The sequence below is a fragment of the Echeneis naucrates genome, chromosome 13, assembly GCF_900963305.1.
Source record: "Echeneis naucrates chromosome 13, fEcheNa1.1, whole genome shotgun sequence".
NCBI classification, from domain to species: Eukaryota; Metazoa; Chordata; class Actinopteri; order Carangiformes; family Echeneidae; genus Echeneis; species Echeneis naucrates.
Genome location: NC_042523.1, coordinates 19430395 through 19452068, shown reverse-complemented (window position 1 = coordinate 19452068; position 21674 = coordinate 19430395). Strand labels below are relative to the sequence as shown.

The 21674-nt window shown below is 41.0% G+C and overlaps 1 protein-coding gene across 1 annotated transcript in view; it reads left to right on the top strand.

Annotated features, from left to right (window-relative positions):
- kirrel3b (kirre like nephrin family adhesion molecule 3b) overlaps window positions 1–21674 on the top strand; it is a 146067-nt gene that overhangs the window by 107544 nt on the left and 16849 nt on the right. The window contains exons 5-9 of the mRNA XM_029516668.1: window positions 357–514; window positions 7122–7272; window positions 15315–15420; window positions 21147–21295; window positions 21447–21574. Coding sequence (XP_029372528.1) covers window positions 357–514; window positions 7122–7272; window positions 15315–15420; window positions 21147–21295; window positions 21447–21574 — 692 coding nt within the window. The remainder of the gene's footprint in view (window positions 1–356; window positions 515–7121; window positions 7273–15314; window positions 15421–21146; window positions 21296–21446; window positions 21575–21674) is intronic.

The window sequence follows — 21674 nt, the reverse complement described above, 5'->3', positions numbered from 1 at the left end:
TGCATAAAGAAATGTAATTTGTGTACAATAAGCTTGAACTTTCTCTCTTGTCGACAGAAGTACGCCCATTACATGGGAGTTAACTGTTGAGGAGTTTAGGTGTCATGCGGTTATTTACTTAAGGGGACTAATTGTAGATACAGTAGTTTTATCTCAAGTGATATAGACCATAAATGAGACAGATGCAGTTCAAGTACGACAAATTAAATTAGATTTAAAAACTGAATTACATGTTTACATACTTTACTAAAATAAGTACACGGTGTGTATTGATTTGCTGACAGTCTATCATCCATTCATTACCATCTCTTTATCATATGGCTGACAGCCCTCCTTCTCTGTGTCTGTATTGATAGTTCCCCCAGAGGACCCAGTCATCAGTGGAGGGCCAGTGGTGAGCCTAAGGGCTGGCGACCCACTAAACCTGACATGCCACGCCGACAACGCCAAGCCTGCAGCCTCAATTATTTGGATCCGCAATGGAGAGGTTCTTAATGGGGCCATGTACTCCAAGGTAAGCATAGAGGTGTGTGTCATAAAAGCTTTGTAGACTGGCTGTGGACAAGATGGGTGTGGAGGGTTGGGCAGATATGCTTTCAGTGAAGAAGAGTAAAGTGAGACAGAATGTGCAAACGCTTGTTGTGACACGTTTTCGTACGTCACACTTTTGCTGTAAATAACTAAAGCAGTGTTAAACATCATTGAGGTCCTTCGTAGTGACTGCCTGAGTCTTTGGTGGGCATTTGCCTCAGCATCCAAACTGCCTTTATCAAATTCAATCCCCTGAAAATCCAGTTTGTGTGTCTGTCCAATGTTTCCGAGTTAGTTTTTTAAGGAGCGAAGAGGAAAGCATCACCCGTCATCCCAGTGGGTATTTCAGATGGTCTGTTTTCTGCAAGACACATTCTAATGCAGATCATTTAAGGTGCATTCTGCAGTTATTTGCTAACCAGTTTTGGATTTCCATCCAGACCCTTTGAACCTTCGCACATTCCCAGAACGCATGTATAATAGTATCTTCCTGAGAGCAGCACTTATCACGGAGGGTGGAGGAAGAGGAAGCAAATTAATGATGAAACTTCTGATGTGTATATATATATATATATATATAAAATTTCTGAAATACATATTGGGATTCAATAATAATCTCTAAAAAGCAAATAAAAACAATTATTAAAAAAAAAAAATTGTAATTGATAGATGGCTGGCCTTTCAGTTGCACCAGTATACAAATGAACTTAGACAAGCACACTGCCAGATCTCGGGACTATCAGCGAATTAGCATTTCTCTCTGTTGTTCTGATCATCTTGTTCAGTGGCATTTTGTTGCTCTTCATCTTCCGAACAAGGTATACTATTTAAGATGTCACTTTCTGTGCTGGAATCTTCTTGAACCTTTTCATGATGCAGAGTTACTATCAAAAACAGATCCTGTTTCTACAACGGTGTGCAAAAATATCGATTCATATAAGAATTGCAATTATCATTTACTGCAATTCAAGATTGATTTAAAATGTCTAAAAATCAATAAAAAAAAAATAAAACCCCCATTTTGTATGTGGGACATCCTGACGTCACCACAGAGCCGGTTCTGGAACATACATATGCGCGGTAAGCACCAAAACAAGGAGGAAACTATAATGATGGAGGAAAGAGATTCAACTGGCCCTGTCCTCAATGAAAGCACGACCGTCTCTGGTCCGGTCTGGTCCAGTCTGTGGAGGGGTGCCGTCACTGGTCTAGGTCCTGGGGGGGTCGCCGTCCCTTGCAGTAGCCCTGTCCATAACTCGTCACCAATTAACCAATTAATTAATAAAATGAATTCCGTGTTTTCGTGATCGCGGATTTTATAGGGACCTGTTTACCGAATGCCCGGGAAGACCAAGCTTGACATGAGCTTCACCGTGTGCAAGGTTTGCAACTACGACCCATGTTTCACTGCACAATTTCTTTTTTTACAATTTTTTTTTACAAAGAGGCACTCAAACAGATTGAAGCTGAAATCATTATGAATCAAATCGTAATTGAATCGTGAGATAGTAAAAGATTCCCACTCTGTCCTATTGATGCCATAGACACTGTTCACACCAGCCCAATATCATGATCACCTGAGCTCACAGACTCTTGGCTGACATTAGCCCACAAGGCTAAACATCCAGTCAACACTGTCTCGTTTTGCTTCAGTTTAAACAAATGAGTGAAGAGGACCAGAACCTTTAGAGCACTGTCCACCCCAACCCCCCGCCCCGTCCTATTATCGGCTTTTTTTTTTTTTTCTTTTTTTTTTCCTCCAAAGAGCAGATAAATGTCATTGATTGGCTCTGCCCGATTTGAATAACGTGATTGCTGGAGATGGTGGACAGAGAGCACACTTCCTGCTTTCACATCCTCTCAAAGCAAAGGAAGATATGAGAACATTCTGTGCTGGTAGGTGTTGGATGTGCACATACCTACACTGAGCCTCCCTCTTCCCTCTTCACTCTTATTCCTATTGCCTGCCATTATGGCTTCAATTTTAAGAAGATGACTTTTTTGGGGTCCGAAGAGCAGTAGGGGACATTTTGTAAGCATAATCATCTGCTCTGATGGTCTTCTCATATCCTGCAGATGAGGAGGACTAATGTGAGCAGATGTGGTGGTGGATTTAACGAAATGGATATTTTTGATGGTGTCATTTCTAATGACACCATCTGACGCTGACCTAAAGATAATTTTCCACAAAGACCTCATATCAATGACCTCTTCAAAAACTATTTGCTGGACCAGTGGTTAAAGAGAGAAGGTTTGATAAAAGATACTATATGCATAAGTTCTTGCTATTGCTGCATAGCCAGCGTTGGCTTTCACAGATATTCGGTATCAAACTTCCTTTCTCGGTCAGAGGCTGTGACCGCAGAATCATACAGCATAATCATACGCTTAGGGCCTGATTTACTAAGATCCCACTTAAAGGGTACTAAATTGTGTGCACAGTGCAATAGACAGTGTTTTGCAGGTGATCTAAGAATAAGTGTAAATGAAAGCAGGTGCAACAGGTGGAGACAGCGGTATTTAGATATTTAAATGAGGGTTTTGTGTCTTAGTGGAGAGTTGGACGGACAGAAAGCTGCAGCCAGAATACTCTGACAGCTCATCCGCAGACATCCCAACCGTCCCGCAAGAGCAGAGTGGCTGTGTGCATTCGTGATTGATCATGTGCACAGACGAACAAGCTAGTGTGCGTGTCTATGCGTGACCGACAGACAGTTACAATTTGTAAGCCCCCCCAATTAAAAATCCAGCTTCCCCCAATTATGAATTTCTGGCGCCGTTACTGCCTGTGACCAGCAATGGGAACCGACTCCAATCACTTATTTAGTTCTGTTGTAGCTACTGTACCGTCGACATGCTAACCAGGTAGCCCCATCCTTTCCAGTTTCTGAGCTAGTTAGTCACCGTAGCGCCCAACATACCTCAGTTCAGCATAAAAGCCAGCACAGTGGGTGTCTACTAATCTCAGGGGACCTACTCCCCAAAAAGGACCACTGTCTGTGTCCAACCAAAAAAAGAACAAAAAAAAAAAAAACATAAAAAAACACTCATCTGCTCATCTGCTCTGTGATACCTTTGCACTGCAATGACACAACAATTCATTTGAAAACTACGATGCATTCCCCATCCAGAAAGCCACTCTCCCCAATATACTACATACTGGTTTTGTTGTTGATGTTGTTGTTGTTGTTGTTGTTGTTTTTTCCGCTCTTTTTTTAGAGGTGAGCAGGAGACTCAGGAGTTATCTCACTGCAGTGGTTGTTTTTCTTGCTCTAGCATTGTCTGTTTTATTCTCTCAGCTTTTCTCTTTTCTGCCAGCAACAAATGGTAAAGTTAACATAAGGTTGCAACTGTTGATGGATATTATTTTAAAGAAATCCTTTTGAATTGTAACCATACTTTGTCTTATGAGTCTTCAATGGCTTTTCCGGCCAGTCAATCTTATTTCTTCTTTTTATGCAAGACTTTATTGCATTTTATTCATTATACACAATGAGTCACGAGGTCAGAAAATACTATGAATATAGTAAGCAATTACACTATGAGTGAGCATTTAACATGGTGCCTTTCTTTTGCTGTGGTTGTAAGGGGGTGGTCCATGCCAGCAGCAGAGGAAAATATTAACGTCAAAGAGCTCTTTTCCTTCAGCACAATTATGTTGTATTGTGCCAAATGATTTCTGCAAACTGATTAACCTCATTCATTCTTGAAACTAAGAGTGTGATCCTTTCCATTAACTGCTTTGACACCTTTTGAAATGATCTTCTTGAGGCAATTGAAGTTAACCACAGGCAGCTTATTTACGTGGCAGGGTTTCATTTTATTTTTAGGAGAACTGCAATGTCAAAGCAATTAAAAGTTTTAGTACAATACTCTATGTGAGGCCCAGAATTAAACATGATTGACTGAAAAAACCCAGAAATGCATTTGATATCAAGACAAAAGGCATGTTGGGATGGATCAGAATATCAATGATGTATAAATCTTGAGCTTTTACTCACTTGGTAAATTAAGTACCATACCAAGGAGACTACTCTCTTCTAAAGTTCCATTACTGACCCAATAAAGAATTTTTCTGCATAGCAGCCAGGTCTCAGTGAGTCAATTTAATATATGAACATTTCATAATAAGCAGAAATTCCCCCCCAGGGATTAATAAAGTATTTGTGATTCTGATTGCTAATGTTTTCCATTAATTCAATTATTTATCAAAGAAGATAGTTTCAGGTTAAATGTGATACTAAGCTGCTTTGTATTAAAGTGAAATTTGCAGCATTTATGAAAATATGTGATTTCTTGTATACAATGTCTCAAACATATGAGATGCTTCAGCTGCATCCAGCAAAGAAATATGTTCTGCAATAGAGTGGGTGAAGGTGAAATTGTAATGAGTTCACCTATCAAATCATATTGTGCTTAATGTTATTTTTTTATATTTTTTTCCCCCCACCATAATATGCACAAAATAAAAGCATGTCAACTATACACAAACTGCTAGTAGTGTTTTTCTGGCACCAGAATTAGGCTAAATTAGATTATTATGCTTGCCAGCTCGGGTTACGTGTAGTTCTTGTGTTTTTCTTCCGCTTGTGTGGAAGACGATTATCTTAAAATTAGAGCCTCGTTGACAACAAAAGATAACCCTGAAAAATTATAAGCATAGCAGAGATTTGGTAAGAGCTCAGACCAGCTCAAATAAAGACTGAAATGCCAGGAAATGTTAGGATTTGTCTCAAGAGAGCTCACAGTTTCTACTAATGTTGCTAACACATTACACAACGCTCAGTTTGATAAGTTGAGAGTTGGCACTCTGATGTGTTTCTTTTATCCTCTAGAGGTCAGAAATCATATAATGCAGCTTTAAACACCTGAAAAAAAGCCGCCCTTTCTATCTCAATCATGTTTCTTCTGCATTTCCACTCCTACTATGGTTAAAAGTGTTTTTCAAATGGGCTGCAGGCAGCCATAAGAAAATTTATCAGTTTGTAATGTGACATAGTGGTGAATTCAATGCAGCAGCAAACTAACCCCCTTTTAAAGATTAATGTCTTGAGACAGGTCCAGAGCGACGAGGGAAACAATCCTGATTGTGTCAGAAAGGATATTACATTGACATATCCCGTGTCTGACAGCTAATGTGTTCTGCTTTAGAAGTGACGCATGCACAACTACGAATTTCATGCAATGGTTCTTCACATACAAACGGACTTCACAGAAACACGGACAGCATTTAAATGTCTTCGTGCAGCAAAATGCTCATCAGTACATCCCAAAAAACATCACAGGTGCTTTGGAGGCACTGTCAGCTAAATGAACCTGGCAGTAGTTAGATGATAAGACTTCTTTTGAAATGTCTCGCTATCTAATTTTATAAGTCCATGACATTTTAATTATACTATCCAGAATATGGCACTGATAAGAAAGAAGGAGAGCACACAGATTTCAGTTCTACTTAATAGATGCGGTTGTATTTATGGAAATGAGGAGATAATTACTAATGGTTTGTACATATGACAGTGAGCCACAGTCAGACTTTTTTAAGGTTAATGATAATGCTGGTTGAAATAGTTTGTAGTGAAATGTGTTGTGCATATATGAAGCACTTTTACATGTACAGACAAATGGATGAGAAGCTGAAATGTTGTCCGCGCTGTAAGAATCTAAATAAAGGAACTATCCAAGCAATCCATACATTTGTAAGGGTAATCTAAAAGTAGCAGTGCAGCAAGGCATGCCCGCTGTGTGCTCCCCCTGGTCAACGCAGTTGTTCTTTTTCTATGTTAAGAAAATGTTCGATGTGCTGCAGCACATCAGGGTCTTCTTTTCTTTAAAAGCAGAGAGCAACAGTGAGCCTCCTTCAAAGAAATGCAAGGGAAATGTATCTTGACTTTGTGGTTGACCACACTGAGTCCCGTTGCCCACACAATTTGTTCTAGTCAGTGACTTTGTCTCTGACTGTCCCGCACTGGTTAACATAGACTCTCAGAGCCCTCCCCTGAGCGTTTGAGGAAGAGTGAGAGCTACTGAGCGCTACCAACCGATTCCAGATGGCTTCCACAATGTAGGGCTCAGAGGATGAGTGCTGAAAAGAAGATTGATTTCCTTTGTGGAGTATGACAAGCCATGCACTAGAGCGCAGCTCTCCAGATACACAAAAGAGGCTCAAAAAACATATTTCTACTTTTTTTTTTTTTTCATAACAATCAGCTTTGCCTCTGGTTCCCCAAAGGACAAGATGTGTGAATTCATGAATTTGCCGCTGCTTTTTTCCCCTCCAGTTTTTTTTTTTACCTTATTCATTAAAGCTTAAGGTGAACAGCTTTTCCCACGTCGCTTCAACTGGTGCATCATTTAAACTGTTTACAATCCCAACTTGAATTGAAGCTACTGAAGTATGAGTCAGTCAGTTTTTGGATGATAAAGTATTCGGAGTTGACTACCCGAAATCAAAGCAGTTGCATTATTGACTATCAAAGTGGTTTCACTAAGGCCATCTAACCTTATTCTCTATATATCTAAAGGCTTAAAAACTACAAAACTGCCTGCACTATGGCTTTCAACTTTGCTCAGTCGCTCTTTACTCTTTGCAGACCTTGCTCCGGGATGGTAGGAGAGAAAGCACCGTGAGCACGCTGTACCTATCGCCTTCCAACATCGAGACGGGTCAACAGATCATCTGCAAGGCCTCCAACAAGGCAGTTCCCAGTGGCAAGGAGACCAGTGTCACAATCGACATCCAGCGTAAGTATACCTCTCCCTCTCTTTCTTTTTTTGCTTTCAGTCTCTCTCCCTTTAAGAGCTATTTTGGTTTTTGATTTTTGATTACGATAAGTATAGATGGGGAAAGCGTGTTTGTATGACACATAATCAAAATATGTGGCATTTTTTCACATGTACAGGTCAAACTGGCACAGGTGACTAACACTGTAAACGCTGAAGATTCATTTTAGGCTCTAATGGATATTTAAAATTGGTTTCTATTTTGCTTTTATACCTTGTCAGTGGGTGGATGGGTTAGCGACGCATCGCTTCTTTGTTCGTTATAATGAATTATCAAAGGAGGTGTCCCTCTAAAATGAATGGAATTGTCTCCAACCCTTCTCCTTTTTTTTTTTTTTTTCATTGTGGTCAGACTACCTGCCTGATGTGGCAGAATGCACACTGTCTCCACCTCCTTTATTTCCTTTCTCATGCCATCCATCTTTTTGATGAGAACATGCACAATTCCCCTCTAAAATAGTCAAAGTAAGCCCGGCGTGTAAAACACATTCAGCCTCAATTGTCAGGGATTCTTTTTTCGATCAAGAAGCGTTCACAGTAAGAGAAGGGCTTTGAACAAAGGGATTTTGCATCACTCACAGCCCCTTCAACACCATTAAGTATGACTAATAAAGCAGAAAATGCTATTTAGAGAGCCATTATGACTGACGGCTTCATTCTTTTCATTATGTACACCACAAGAGGCAAGCATGGCAAGAGCGGCCATGGCACGAACAGGCCAACTCAGGCGCAGCAGAAAAATGATTAAAAGTTGTTAGTGTTTGCAACCCTTGCAGTTTGTCTTCGTCATTTCTCTTTTTTCTTTCCTCCTCTTTTTCTTTTTGACATGCATTCAGAGAGGGAAGTCTGCCCACATGTAAACTGATTTGTCACCATGTGTCATGGTTTGTCTGTGATAAATTGCTCACCATCGTAACGTCATCTTCACCTCTGAATGTATAATTTAACCCTGAAAAATGAGTGCAGCAGATTTCTCATAAGCACTCCAAACTGTGCTCTTTACGCAATTAAAGTTCCGGAAAAAGTTTTTCACAGTGAGAGATCATACTGAGAGACAGAAGAGAATAATTGTCGCGATTCGAATTGTCCCCCACAAGGCAAAGCCTCTCTGCAGACATGACAGGTAAAGCGTTAGACACAGTTCAGCAGAGCCTCTGGAGTTAATGTTGAGATCCAATTCCAAATTAAGCTGCTCCTGAAATGAGACATACTGTAACTGAACTTTCATTTACGTTAAGTTTTTCTTTTCTTTATTTCTTTTTCTTTTTTTTTTTTTTTGCTGCCCAATTTCATTTCAAGGGGCTTGGTTCAACAGCAGCTTTTGACATACTGCTGAAATAGGAAAATACGTCCTGTGATGACAACTGTGTTTGTCAACTGCGTCCTTTCTTCTTCTTTTTTTCCTTTTTGCAAATGTGTATTGAGATTTCTTTTGCCTTTTATGTGTCTTGCACTGTTAAAAGCTGAGTTTACTGGGATCATTGTGGCACTGTGATAAAATTTGATTTACAGTTATAATTTACACCGCAAAGGAGCAGGTGCCAGGTCTCGGCATGTGATTGTTTCCCCATAGAATTCAGTGGAGTAGGATAGCTGAGTGATAAATATTGTCTGTTGTCATATCTGATTCAGAGGCTGAATCTTCTAAAGATTGCAGTCAGGAAAGGTGAGTCCTTAAATGACTTGAAGGCAAAGCAGAGCTGAATGAGACTGTAGAAATCATTTTCATCGAGCAATCTTCCAATCTTCCAATCTATCCAATCTGTCGTAATCGCTCCCTGCAAGAGGCAAAAGCCTGACATAATGATCTTTTTGTGTCTGCAGACCATCATGGTAAAATTCTCATTCCAGTCAAATTCAAGAACAACCTTCCTGCTTCTCAGAACACTAATTGGGAAGTGTTAATTTATTTGTGACTCATTCATCAATCATACTAACTCAATAATAAACAAAGCTTTAAGCTAAGATTTTAACGAGGTCAGACAGGAGAGCACGTACTCGCTATCTCTTTAGAACACAAAGAGAAACCGAAACTTCTCTTTCTTCTGCCTCGCAGTCCGTGAGCCTTTCTCAGAGAAGGTGAGAGTTATCATCCTACCTATCAATGCAATGGTTCCTTCAGGCGCTCCCTGTCAGCTTGTCAGCTCGTGAAATAAATGTAACTCTTGACCATCTCTTTTTAACAACTGTGCCGGGCTGTTCTTTCTCTCTTCTACAGCAGGAAGCAGCCACACGTCAAGATCTAACACTTCTGGGTCATAATTGTTGGCAGTGTTAAACCACCACCAGAAAAAGTGCAGAGCCAGTAGCTAAGCTGCCGCTGATGTACCATATGCTCAACAATAATTTGGGTACCAGGAAACATTGCCAAATCTTCGTGAGCTTTCTGTCCCATTGAAGTAGATGTGTTTGGTAAACACAGACTTAAAGGAATTCATGTTTGCATATTCATAATTCATGTCAGGGAAGTCTGTTGAATACCAAACGTGAATAATTTGTCATCCATATATGAACAAGGATCCTTATTCTCACCTTTCTACAGGACAAAAAAAACAAAACAAAAGCATCTTTTGCGGTTCAGTTCCCATCTGTCTTAAGGAAGCACCATACATTACACACCAAATGGAACCAATAAGGTGCCAACACCTCTGAAAATAATATGCCTTGTTCAATGCAAATAATAAATTCAGTTTCATGTTTCTTTTCACTTTGTGCTCTCATGAGTTTTGTAATTGGTGCTGCCATGTGCCTCAGTCTCATTCCAAAAATGGAGGGATTAATAGCAGTCTTTGGTGAACAGCTGCTATTAGTCTGTAGGACCCTGGTGAGTCCTGGTACCATGAGTCACGTATGCTCCGCTGCTCTCTGTAGCTACGGCTGTCCTTCCAATGTCTTATTGAGTTACATTATAATCTGCTGGCATAGAAATACATTTGTTCTTTGGGTAGAAATGTTGCCTTAAGTTCACTGAAACGTTCACAGTCGGCTCAGTTTACTTTGCTGAAAACAAATTTAGAAATTATTTCTGAGGACATACTCTTGTTTAAGTGTCTATGCCGACAGCATGGACAGTTACACGAGTTCCAACTTAACTTATTTCCCTTTCTGTAATCAGACGTGGGAAATTATGAGTTGACAGTTATTGAATAAAGGGTAAGTACCCTGACACTATGATAGCTCTGTATTGAATGCGCACAGATGAAATTGATATTGATGAAACTCATCAAATACGCTGTAAGATGGCAAATAAGCAAATTTCCCCAAATGGCTATGTATCTCCTGAAAATGAGGGTAATGTCCACTGAGCATTTAAAGCTCTCTGAATAAATGCTGCTATTGCCTATTGCGTGTCTCTCTGTGTGTATTAAGAATTAACAGCCTCATTTAGTTTGCTGGCCTGAGTTTTCTAATTGAATGTATTAGCGAGATAATATTAATAGCAACAAAAGTAATTAAACGCTTCTTCGTCTGTGTGCCCTTCTCAACGTTTTGTTATCCACTAACTTTTTCTCAGCTCAGTCTTTTCAACAATCCAAATGCGAGCAATAAGCACACGAGCCAGTCCATTAAAACCAGTCTAAAAACCAATGCATTTGACTGTGCTATTTTCTTTTCATCATCCCTTTAACGCTAATGATTCACATCCACCTCAGTATTTTCGTTCTCACAGTGGTTTATACAGCAGTATCTGACCTAATGTTACACAGATATGCATCTAAATACAGTATGTACCAGTGATGTCGCCAAAATAAAGGGAGTTTGAAGTCAGTGGAGGTGATTCAAAAGCTTGGCCAGACTATTTTATTGTCCATACCAATCCATTAGCTGGCTTTAATTATTTGATAGCGGAGGGTTTACTACCCCCCTGATGCTGTTTTCTCCAGCAGCACGACTTAACTTGCATTTCACCCTTTGGACTTTAATCAGTAAGCTCCCCTACCCACGGCATAAAACCACTGCGGTGAAATATGATTCTGAAGCCACAGTTTCATGTCCCGCTGAATTCCACTCATCACACAACTTGAAATGTGCCTCAAATATTTTCAAGTCCAGCTGTATATCTGCAGCACATTGCCCCACATAGAAAAGCATTTTCAAACACTCAGTGGGAAAGGAAGACGCAGGGGATGAGCAAAGCCAAGGTTTCTTGGGTGTTTGCATTGCAAACGAGATGAGCCATGTGGGGGGAAAATGAATGCCATTTGTTGAGACTAATTAATAAAGCACATGCAGATGTGCAATTGGGGAGGATTTGCTTTTGGTAGCTGGCTCAGCTACATGCTCTCCCTGCTTAATCAAGCAGATAATGGCAAATTCATCAGAGAAAAAAATATGAAAGTGAGTTGGTAAGTGCACAAAGATAAGCGGAGAGCAAGGAAAAGCTCAGAGATTTCTTTACATGAAATTAACCTTGCTTTAACGATGCTATATAGCCTTATCTCACATGATTTTATATGTTAAGATTATTTGTTCGCACCACACTTCCAATGCCTGGAGGATCTGTCTGATGTTCTATACTAATGTGACTACCATCTTCTGATTGCATCTGTAGCCAAACCAGGGTTCTTATTTATGAACTAGGAGATGTAGAGCTTGGGACACTCCTCCTTGGATAGCTGAACAGCTGCCTTCAGATTGAAGGAATTATTTGCTGCTCTCTGGTTGGCTGTCTCCTGAACAATAGGTTGGACCTCAGCTTGTCAGTCGGTCTGTTCTCCCCTCGCTGTGTTCCACTCAGCCAGCCATGTAACAGTCGGCCCGTATTGCTAAGGCTGTAAGCCACAAGTGAATGGCCCCCAAACAGCTCTGCCATCGCCGAAAGGCAGCCGACACTCCTGGTATCTGAGGCTGGTCCTGCTGGAGAACAGCTGTCCACAGTGACCCGGAGAGCTTGGAAATTGAGCTTTAAGAAAGAGGGAAAAAACAATTTGTGTTGGCACTATCTCTAGGAAACAGAGAGAAGTTGGAAGATTGTTCCAAAAACACCATCTGCTCTCCACTTTGAACTAACCAATCAAAAGCTGACGGCTAACTATAACACAACCCTAGCCCCTCCCAAACCCATTCATCCTGTTGTTTATGCTGGGACTCCTATTAGTCTTCCTATCCCTATCTTTCCCTTTATCCAACCCTGCCTCCCATCCCATACTCCCTCTCTATTGACAAATGTAGGAAATTGATAGTCTTGCATGTTGATGTGCCGTCACACGATGCCCCACATGCATTCATACATCAAAATAGTAAATGGACTTCTGTATTAAATAGATGTCTGTCATATCTGAAAGGACAAAGGTCAGGGAACAGTCAGTCTCAGCCTCACAGCTGAGGCCCTTTGCGGTAGACTTTTGACATTCATTGCCCCCATGGTTGTCTTTGCTTGTGGCTCATTTGGGAAATAGAACTATCCAACAAATGGCGTATCTGAATCTGACTGAAATAGATGTAAAGTCTTCATGACACCTCTTGCTGAGAGGAACCGAGGCCTTTTTTAAGGGAGGGTCAGTTTTTACACCTCAGAACTTTAATTAGTAGCCACATTGACAGTAATGAGCATTTGTGTCCTTAGAACTCTCTTGGCAGCAAGACTGGAGGAAAAGATTGGTGTAATTGAAAAGTACAGTATTGGAATGCTTTTAGCAAAAAAAGCTTGTGAATTAGCTTCTATATTACTGTTCCCATTAGTACGGACACCACCTCTTTTTGTCCGTTTCTCTCTTAACTCTCCAGCTCCTTGTGTGACTTTATTACCACATCTGTCATTTTGTCCCTGAGGTTCCCTCTGCCCACATTTTTGTCCACACAATTAACCGCTTGCGATGCTAAAAACACCTACAGGGCAGCTTAAACTGATGCTTAAGGCATATGATAGGTTTCCTGTTTTATGAAGACACACGCCCACACATCCCTTCGTGTTTACACATACCCCCTTTAAACATGTGCCTGCAAATGCAAATACAGTTGGCTGCTCAGTACCTGGGGACTTGCTGGCTCACTGTGGTCCTCGGTCTTCTAGGATCCACAGTTGCTGTTTTCTTTCCTGGCCTGGGGAGAACTGGCGCAGGTGGAGCTCTTGGATTTGAAGGTGGTGGAGTGGTTGGTAGAGGTGGGAGAGGGGGCAACTGTCCTGGAGGGAATTGTGCCTGCTGATGAGGGATATGTTGTTTGTGTGGGGAGGAAGGAATACAGCACCTGGACCACCACTCCTCTCTGGGGTTTTGTGGCAGCTGAGCCAGCCCAGAGCATCTGCACAGCCACAGGGTAAAAAGCAGTTTTCCTACACTTCCACACAGAATCACTCTCCATAACTATACACAGTGCTGTTTGGCTACATGACAGCAGTATTTGTTGTGCCTCTTTAATTCTGTGTGGATCTTTGTGCCCACTACGGCTCTTCATCCACATCCAAACACAGTCTCTGGTTAGTAAATTAGTATTATTGAACACAAAGCAGATAGACTTAATACACCTTCAAAACAGATGGCGCCACCAGCATCAAACCCAGAATCAGCCCTTTTCCCTCGTTACAAGTTTACAATCCATGCTGCCTTAGCAGTATGACACTATTATTACAAAAGTCTGTGGAAATGGCATCTCAGAATGCTTGTGGCACGTTCACTGCTTTGGCAGGACAAATGCAATGGGACGTTCAAAGTAGCGGGATCATAAACAAATGGAAACGCACACTTCACAGCAAGCCTCAAAAAGATAATACAGGCCACTTTCAAAGAATTTTTTGAATATGGTAGAAAGAAAGTCAAATGCTCCCATGAGGCTTATTATTTGGTTTTCTTGACAGCAATTTTTTTCTGTCTGTCTATCTATCTTGTCTGTCTCTTTGTCCACGCACGCACACATATACATGTGTGTTACACATACATATACATATAAAGGTCACCTTCATGATTTTTCCATACGGAATTTGAATTTCCATAAAACAGAACCATCCTCCTTTTGTAAACCCAGGGAGGTAGCTTCACCTACTTGAAATTCGTTCTCCGAGTGTGAGGGGTAAATGTTTGTGTCACGTGGGACAGGATTGATATGGAAATGAACACAAAACTTCAAAAAGAATCCCACCTTTGTCAATTAGGATAAATTAAGTTGTTTATTAAATTTGCATAATATGAATGCTTATTATTTTAAGAACAGTTTAATTGTACTGTATCACAGAGGTTGTTCATTGTTTTAATTGCAGTGGATTGCAATGTGGACTGTTCACTGTTTGCAAATTGCCATTTACCGAAACTCATTATCAAGTCAGGTTTTCCTTTGATTCACTCCTTCTAAGATTGCTAATGAATATGCAGGAATAAAAAATGGTATGTTTACTTCCACCCCACACCTGTGAAATACTGTACACTTTTATTCAACAACTGGGCTTAGACCCCTAGGTGAGTGGCAGTGAGATTAAAATAGGGCGTGAAATTATTCAGGAGTAATTGCCTCCTATTCGAGAGAAAATGCTGCCACAAATTGTGGTAAGTTGTCACAACCGCTCCAAGCAGTGCAACGGTGTATTGTGAAATAATCTGAATAAAAAGACTTTCACCTTGTGCTTTAAATGGAGCATATTTACCTACAGTACTCTGTGTGTGTGTGTGTGTGTGTGTGTGAAGATGCTATGTAAGAGCTTGCCAAGGAGAGGAGGGGAGGAAAGAAAAAAAAAAAAAAAAAAAACGTTTGGCAAATGTAGGTCCTGGGGATAAAACTGAGAATTTATTTTTCATGTTGCTGTGTTTGGCTGTTTTCTTTTGAGGTTGCATGTTTCCTACGCTATTTATAAGGTGTCTGTTTTGTCTCCTATGCGGAAATTTCTGATATATTCTCTATTTTTCTGTCTGAGCCGTATTCAGCCACAGAAAACGTCAACATTGTAGTGTCTTTCTGGGGCTTATAGCTCACTAGAGGATGTTTGAGGGATCTGCCAGTTCTGTAAATGGTTGTTTCTGTCTCTCTGTGTTTTGTTTTGGGTTTTTATTTTATTTATTTATTTATTTTTTTAGATCTCCCACTTGTCAATCTCTCGGTGGAGCCTCAGCCTGTTCTGGAGGGCAACCTTGTGAAATTCCACTGCTCTGCAAAGGCCAACCCTCCTGTCACACTCTACAGGTGAGAACTGTTTCTGGAGTATATCAACACAAGTCAAAGCACAAAAGATTAATTGGAACCTAGGAAAGAAATAAAAAGTCTGCTAATTAACTTTAAATAAGGGCCCACTTTGATCAATTTCTGGTGGATAATACATTTTCACATTAAGTCAACTTTAACACTTCATTACTGATAGCATTAATCATTGTCAGACGTCTTCTTATGATGCCATGGCACCATTATATCTGCCCACACTTTGAAATGAAGAGCAGTAAAACTGAAACAATTTAATGAAACTGCACCTCAGAAAAAGAAATTGCCAGGGGAAACCTTGTCATGTTCCAGCAGGTTGTGGCAAGCAGTCTAGTGCTTTGTTGCATAGCTGCTTGCTTTGTGGTCATATAATGTCCCCTGAACATTAAATGTCTATCAGTTTGTTGAGCTAAAACTGGAAATATGATGTCCGTGACATCTGATGAAGTTGTCAAGATTACAGCTTTTTCAGAGATTGGTTTGTGTTTTACGGTGCACAGTAGAGAGACAGGTTTCCCCCCCGAGGTCTGCCACTGTTTTTAGCTGTGTGACTGGCAGAGTTAAGATGTATTTCAGTATCTTATTTTTGTTACTTTAATAACTGATATGTCACAAACACGGGACTGTCTCTGAAGACATGGCCATTCAACTGCACTTACAGCAAACACTCAGAGGGAGTTTCACATTTTCCTCAAGAGTCAAACTTGAAATTAAAAATAAAGATGAGGCAAAAGATTGTATGTCTACAATAATAAACCTCCAAAGACTGCAGGTAATTGATATCATCACTAAAATCAAGTAGGTTAACACCAGGACTTCAGATGTTCTCCAGGATCGACGAAATCAGTGAAATGATGTGAAGATTACGCTGCAAAGTAGCTGAGCCCAAGCTTCAGTCACTTTCAGTACGCTTGCTGAAAGCCTTCCGAGCATGTTTCTTATTTGCTGTTACTTGAAGGTTGTTAACAAAGAAAACCAATTTAAGTTCATTGCCATTTCATTTGCAACAGCAAAAACAAAGAAAACGTCAAGGGATTTTCAATGCTCATTGACAAATAGCACCTTTGCTCTTTTCTTACTGGGGCTAGTGCACAGCTAGAAAAGTGAAGCCTTCAAACCACACATTATGCTGCAGTCTTTTTTATTTTCCTTTAAACTACATGTTCTCCAAAATTTGCAATTCCAACTTCCATCTCCTGTCGTTATTTAACCTTATTGACGGACATATTCTCAATTGCCCTTGTTAGTAATTCTTGAAACTATATCTGCATTTATGATGCGATAACAGTAATTATACTTAAAAAATATTGCATGGCCTTCCAAAAGTTTAATCCTGAAGATATTTTTAAAGAGATGGTTTCCAGTGTAGGAGGTTTTAAAAACCCAGCAAAAAAAAAAATAAATAAATTGGATGAAATCGATAGCAAAGGGAATTGGCCGACTCTGAATCTTGTAATGGTACTGAGAAATAAAATGGATGTCCAACACACTCAGAGGTGGCAAAACAAAGATGTTGCCTTTTTTTTGATGGATTCTGCCCTTTTGAAAGAGAAATGGGGGGAGGGAGGGCAGTGATATTGTGGAAAACGAGGTTTGTATTTGATTGTGTAGGTTCACAGTAGAGACGGGGCATCTATTGGACCTGCACATGGATTTCACCTCCATTGTTATGAGACTGGATCAATGCTAGAATTGGCTGCTCCCCAGGGCATCAAAAACTCAGAAGCAATGGCTGTTGAGTCGACTTTTTCCTTTAGTATGAAAACTACAGGATGAAAAAAGGTTGGAGGTTGAAGCTAAAAGAAACCAAAACCACCACTTTCCCATTATTCATTTCCACCTCTCTCTTTTGCTGTCTCTATGCTGTCTGGCTTTCTGTCATTCACACAATCCACCGAAGGATTGAATAATATCTAGACGGACTAATAACTTTGAAACTTCAAGGTTACAGTGCTTTTCTGTTTCATAGTCCCCCATTTCGATTTATCTGCAATTTGTACAAGCAAGTCAGGACTCCCATGCACCAATGGAGTTCAGGACATGGTAGACAGGGGATTTTTGGGCCCATAATGCCTGTCTGCCCCCCACAAATTCCCCCTCTAGAGAGCAATATCACAGAGGAGAGCAGGAAGCTGGTCAAGCAGTGTGGGGCCATTATTCAGTGCTAATACACTCTGTCTACCCCAGATCAGATACTGCACAAGGACGGAGCAGCTCTTAGACGGATGGCCTCTTTTCCATCCCCAAGAGAGCCATCTATTCCCAATGTGCACTGAGCCTCTTTGCCATCTCCGATTCAATGGACACTTGAGACTCTGGCCCAAGATAGTGAGGGCAGTAGTGAATGGCATGATACTTTCTGCCACCTGCAAACATTTGTGGTTACCACAGTGGTTTGGTGTATCTGAGTTGAAATGTAGAAATGGAAATAAGAAACATTTCTACAGATACCTTAAAATTTGCTCAAGCAATGAGGAGTGCGTAAAAAGGGACGGAAGTAGCAGGCGGATCAGAGGACCCGGTGTGGAGGCAGGGGCTGAAGGAGGAGATGAAAGTGGTGCTGAAAGTGTCAGTGAAGAGTAACGGGTGTGGGAATCAAAACATTTCAGAGCGAAACAGCTTCATTGCTGTTCACAATGGTGGGATGGCTTACTGGCATACATCACAACCACTCAACCACCCTCTGATGAAGACGCAACAGGTTTTCTCTAATCCAAACAAGAACCCACAAGAGCAAAGTGAAAGAATCACAAACAAAGCAAATCGGATCCCTGATCTGCACATACACCGATGCGCAGAGCGGTAACCCCCCCATTCTTTTGCTTGGCCCTGCAGCAGAAAATATCCCAACGCTCCCCACTCTGTGTCGTTGCTACTTTTGACTGACACTGCGGCCACCCTTGTAAACCAGGGAGGTTGCTAATCAATACATGCTGCCTGATGCTATCTATTAGTTTGGGGACACTACTGCTTTATGCCTCAATTAGCTGCAGTCAGACGTGCCGAAAATATGCAAAAGAAAGTACTCTTACTTTTCAACTTTAATTTAAAAAAAAAAAAAGGAAAATACCTTAGTGCAGCATCAGAAGTGTAACTGGTTCAGTAATTCCCAAAATAATTGCTAAATGATAGATTAATGTGCATTGTTCCTGCAAACATTGGAAATTACCGCAGAAAGTTGGGACTAAAGTTTACAAGTCAGTAACCCCAAAAAGTTTGGCACACCTCGCAAAGAAGCAAAAAAAAAAAAAAAAAAAACCTCTTCTCCATATTTCTACTTTTTTTTTTTTTTACTGACTTTATACCCACCTCTTTGGGTCGACCAAATGTGTAGAGCTGCTCATACTCAACAGTTCTGTGGCAGGTCACAAGTGCATCATCATTTATGTCAATATCAAAGCTCCTGTGTGCTATTGCCAAGTCTGCATATTTACTTTATATTCCACTAAGAAGTCAGCAGTGATTATTTTCGGTATGCATGTTAGGGAGAGTGGAATGGCGCTGTGCCTAACCATGCTGATAATAACTGTAGGGCCTGATTTACTGCGGGTCTCGATGCTGATGGCACAGATACCTGTCTAATTTAATTGTTACTCTTTTATTGCCTTAATCACATTCTGCAAATACAAAGCTCTCCCCCTCTTCCACGTCTCCTTCATCCTCTGCTTACATTAACGGCAGGCCTGTTTGTCTATGTAACAGTGTTAGCTCACACACCCTCGCACAAGCAGAAACACACACACCGCACATTGAACATGCATGTTTCGCACGCTTTGTCTGGGTCAAATCACTAAAGAAGATACAGCAGTGTAAAGTGAGTCAGCCGTTGAGTAAGCTCGCGCTGGCCTTCTAACCTCCCGAAGGGAATGAAGGTGTTTGTGTTGCCCTGGGCCCGCTATGTTTAGCCATGAGTCTTGGACCAGACCCAGAACACCAACAGAGCTCCCATGCTCCCCACAGACGACGGCATTCTCTCTCCGCTCCCTCTAACGCTGTCGAGGGCTCCCAAACCTGGCGGCGGAAAAAGTCAGGAGCCGTCGGCTGCCCAAACATCTGTGCTTATCCTTTCACAGTTCCCAAAGTGTGAGTGAGAAAGTTGTGGGCGGAAATGACTGATATGTTGATACCTACGTAGTTGCCATGGTCTGCCTCATCATTGTTATCTTCATCCTCAGCGTGGCTTCATCGTGAAAATCATTACTATCTTCATCTGCAGATTGTGTTTGCAGTTTTCAGTTTTTCAGATGTGACTGAAGGTTACAGAGCAACTACTAAATTAAGGCATGAGGCTAATTTATTTCATCCTCTTCATCATCCTAACCTGTGGTATCGTTGTTGTCATCACCCTAATTATCATCATCATGTGACAATTCAAACCAGTGTAATTAATATTGTTACATCATCATCCCCATATAAACACTGTCATCATCATTACCATGATGATTTTCACATGATTTTTTCATCTTGTAGCATCCACCTGACTTCTTGTCATTGATACTTTGAGGTTACCTGCTCCACAAATAAATTAGACCCTCTGGAGACAAAAGTGCAAGTAGTGCTTTATATTCTCTCAAAGAGCTACACGAGGCAGAAGTTGACTGTCCCCCCCGACAAACAACATGCAAGTGATTCCATTATGTAAAAGGGCGGACGGGCCACGAACAAGCATCTGCCCTAATTTCAATATTTTCTGAAACACAGGTGTTTCGAGGCTCTTAGCTGTGTCTTTGTCACACAAGAACACAACCCTTAAAAGCTCCACTGCTGTAAAAAAAAAAAAAAAAGAAACAAACAAACAAAAAGCTTTTTTTAAAAAAAAAAAAAGTCCCATAACTGCTTCACTTCACTTACTGATTGAATGAGCTAATCTGTTCTCATTTAAATGATAGCATTTCAGCCAAGCATGGGGCCAGCTTAGTCATGGAAAACAAATGAGTTCCTTATCCCGTTAAAACTGCTCTTACTACTGGCAGGAATATAAAATGCAGACAGGCACTGGTTTTGTTGTCATTGTTTTCATTTGCCACATCGGCATGCAGCCATATCTCTATTTTAGAGGGTGGCAGCATTTAGATGCGTGCTGCATTGTGTATTCCACAGCACGGTCTAAATTTTCCAAAGAGACTCGAGACATCCACACATGCTTTCACTTCACTTTTATAAATGGGACTTGTCTGTTGGAACAGCAGAGAGCCATCCACACCACGCAGAGCGAGACGTCGCTCCCTGTGACATTATAAAAGTCTCACCGAACCACTTGAGGAATGTCTGTGTCCCCCGTCACAGAAGCTATCACTCACAAACACAAACAGATGTTTCTTTATATGATCCCGTGTCAATTTATGAACATCAGCTGTTGTGTGTAATACAGTATGTGTCAACCCGCGTCTTCAAAGGTGGAGGAGCTACCCATTTGTCATTCTGCGATTTGTTTTTCTTTGCTGGCACCCTGCGCTGCACTCTCTACCTGGCGTAATGAGGAACGTGCTGTCTGCTCCAAGTCGCCGGGGAGCTTGTCACAGCATGGAAGGCTGCCACAAAAATATGCTGAAGCCAGCACAGAAAAAGCTGCCCCAAAATGATGATTTATTCACACAAAAGAAAGCTATTGATATAAGGAAGTGTGAAAACCTGTCTTAATGCCTTTTCCCCTCTTCCTTCATTTTCCATTTTTTCGCTTTTCCCCATTCTCTGCCCTCTAATCCTCAAACTAGGTGGGCCAAAGGAGGAAGTATAATCAAGGAAGTTTCTGGGGACACATATGAGGTTATTGTGGATCACTCCTTCTTTACAGAACCAGTTTCCTGCGAGGTTACCAACCCCCTTGGCAGCACCAACATCAGCCGCAATGTTGACGTTTATTGTGAGTGTCTCCTCTCCTCTCAGTGATTCCAGCACCACGATAATTCATGATTAATCCTATTTCTTTGGATAAATATTCTGACACAGAGCTTTCAAAGCTGATGCTTAGTTATGATTGAATCGCAGACAGTTCATGATGTATATTTCAACAGTTGGCCCCCGCATGGCTGCGGAGCCTCAGTCCCTGCAAGTGGACCTTGGATCTGATGCCGTGTTCAACTGCGCTTGGACAGGAAATCCCTCTCTGACCATAGTGTGGATGAAAAGGGGATCTGGAGTGGTGAGTTTATTGATTCTCAATCATAAACTATCGCCGAAAAAACTTCTTTTTGAGACTGCGATCCCATCTCCCCCCATGTCTTTCAGTATATGGAGTACTC